The 1,804-nt window shown below is 54.8% G+C and overlaps 1 protein-coding gene across 1 annotated transcript in view; it reads left to right on the forward strand.

The window, feature by feature from the left end:
• Window positions 1-122: 122 nt before the first annotated feature.
• UBE2R2 (ubiquitin conjugating enzyme E2 R2) overlaps window positions 123-1,804 on the forward strand; it is a gene marked incomplete in the record, with an annotated part of 9,661 nt that continues 7,979 nt past the window's right edge. The window contains 1 exon segment of the mRNA XM_072413535.1: window positions 123-1,044. Within this exon segment, the coding sequence (XP_072269636.1) occupies window positions 868-1,044 (177 nt within the window).

Consider the following 1,804-nt stretch of genomic DNA (forward strand, 5'->3'; position numbering starts at 1 on the left):
GCAGCACAGGCAGGCAGACACGTGACTGGATGTTGTTGAGCCCTGCTGCCTCCCCACACAGCCACGCCCCCTCTATCTCCATGCCCTCCCCCTCCCGCCTCTCTGGGCGGATCCGTGTCGTCATCGCGTTGGTGACGTCACAAAAGGAACTGGCAGAGCGGCGTTTCGGGTCCAGCTGGGAGCCCAGAGAGAGTGAAGCGTCACCCGCCCGGGTCACTGAGACACCCGACTGGCCTGAAGGGGAAGTCTGAGCTCCGCAAGGCCTGACACCGAACAGCCAGGCTACAGAAGGAATCCGGGCCCTCGTTACCCTCCATCCGGGCCACTGAGGAGGTCACTCCACCCACAGGGCCCCACTGCGTCCCCAGCGAGGGGAGAGAGCCCGGGGGGCCACTAAGGCCGCAGCCTCCCTGTCCCCCACCCTATACAGCCCTCAGCTGGTCCCAAGAGCTGACACTCACCACACAAAGGCTGCACTGGAGGCTGGTCCCAAGAGCTAACACTCTGCTCTGGCCTGAGACCGACAACCCGGAGAGCTTACAGACCGTGACCGGCCTTCCGGGCCCTGGAGAGACCCTTACAGAGCCCCAGAGGGCTCATGAAGGCTGCTGGTCCAAAGAGCTAACACTCAGCAGCTGGGGGAGGGACACAGGAGCTCCCCCTGCTGGAGACTAACACCTGGGAGCAGGTAGTCCCAAGAGCTGACACTCACTTGTACCGAGACCTAAGAGCTTGCACTTTATCTGGACGGCCCCTTTGCTGGGAGTGGGTCGGTGGCAAAGATCTTCCAGACTGGTCTGAGGAGCTGACACTCATTACGGAGCCGGGGACCTGACGGGTGTTTTCCCCATCCAAACGCCGGCGGCCATGGCCCAGCAACAGATGACCAGCTCGCAGAAAGCTCTGATGCTGGAGCTCAAGTCCTTGCAGGAGGAACCGGTGGAGGGCTTCCGCATCACGCTGGTGGACGAAAGTGACCTCTACAACTGGGAGGTGGCCATCTTCGGGCCCCCCAACACCCTCTACGAAGGGGGGTACTTCAAGGTGATGTATAGGGTGGTACATACGCAATGGCTAGATGTTTGGGATTTCATGGATAGATTTTTGTTTTGTAGGCGCTAAATCTAATATCACATCAGCTGGGCTCCACAAATGGTACGCAGTCTATAAAGTCTGTGCTGGCCCATGCGGTATACTTTTTGGGGTAAAGCCAAAACAAAAAATTCCAGCAAGTTTTCAAAAATTCCATATCCTTCCCTTCCTAGAAAAAGTAAGGCAACTCGTTCTATGTAGGAGATTCCACAAAGCATTCACACATTATTGTGAAATGAATCTCATTAGAAGAATGTGAATGTTAGCTTTGTGTCATGACTACCCCCCTGGTGTTTTTGGGTTGGGGGTGGGGAGGGTTAGCTCTGTAGGGTTGTTGTGTATGTGTTTGCAGAGTGCTGGGGATTTGCATGGTGCAGAGTTCACAAGTTGTACATAATATAAGGGGGGAATAGGATTTGTTTTTATATCCGGCGCTCCAGGAGAAGTTTATTGCTGTTTTGTTTTTCTTGTGGGATTTATAGATTGGAGTGGGGGCTTCTCTCTGCGACCCCTTCCCTATGACTGTGCTCACCCCAGGGTGACGGACTCTGTTTTGTAATATGTTGTGCTGTATTGTTTTTATTCTACGCGCATCACTTCCTGTAACTGGACGACAACACTGCCCCCTATGTGTGGTCACCATTATTAACCCTCTCCCCTAGCAGACCCACCGGGACAGGCAATGGCATGGGGTGCTGGCATGACTATTCTC

This window comes from Pyxicephalus adspersus, chromosome 6, assembly GCF_032062135.1.
Source record: "Pyxicephalus adspersus chromosome 6, UCB_Pads_2.0, whole genome shotgun sequence".
NCBI lineage: Eukaryota > Metazoa > Chordata > Amphibia > Anura > Pyxicephalidae > Pyxicephalus > Pyxicephalus adspersus.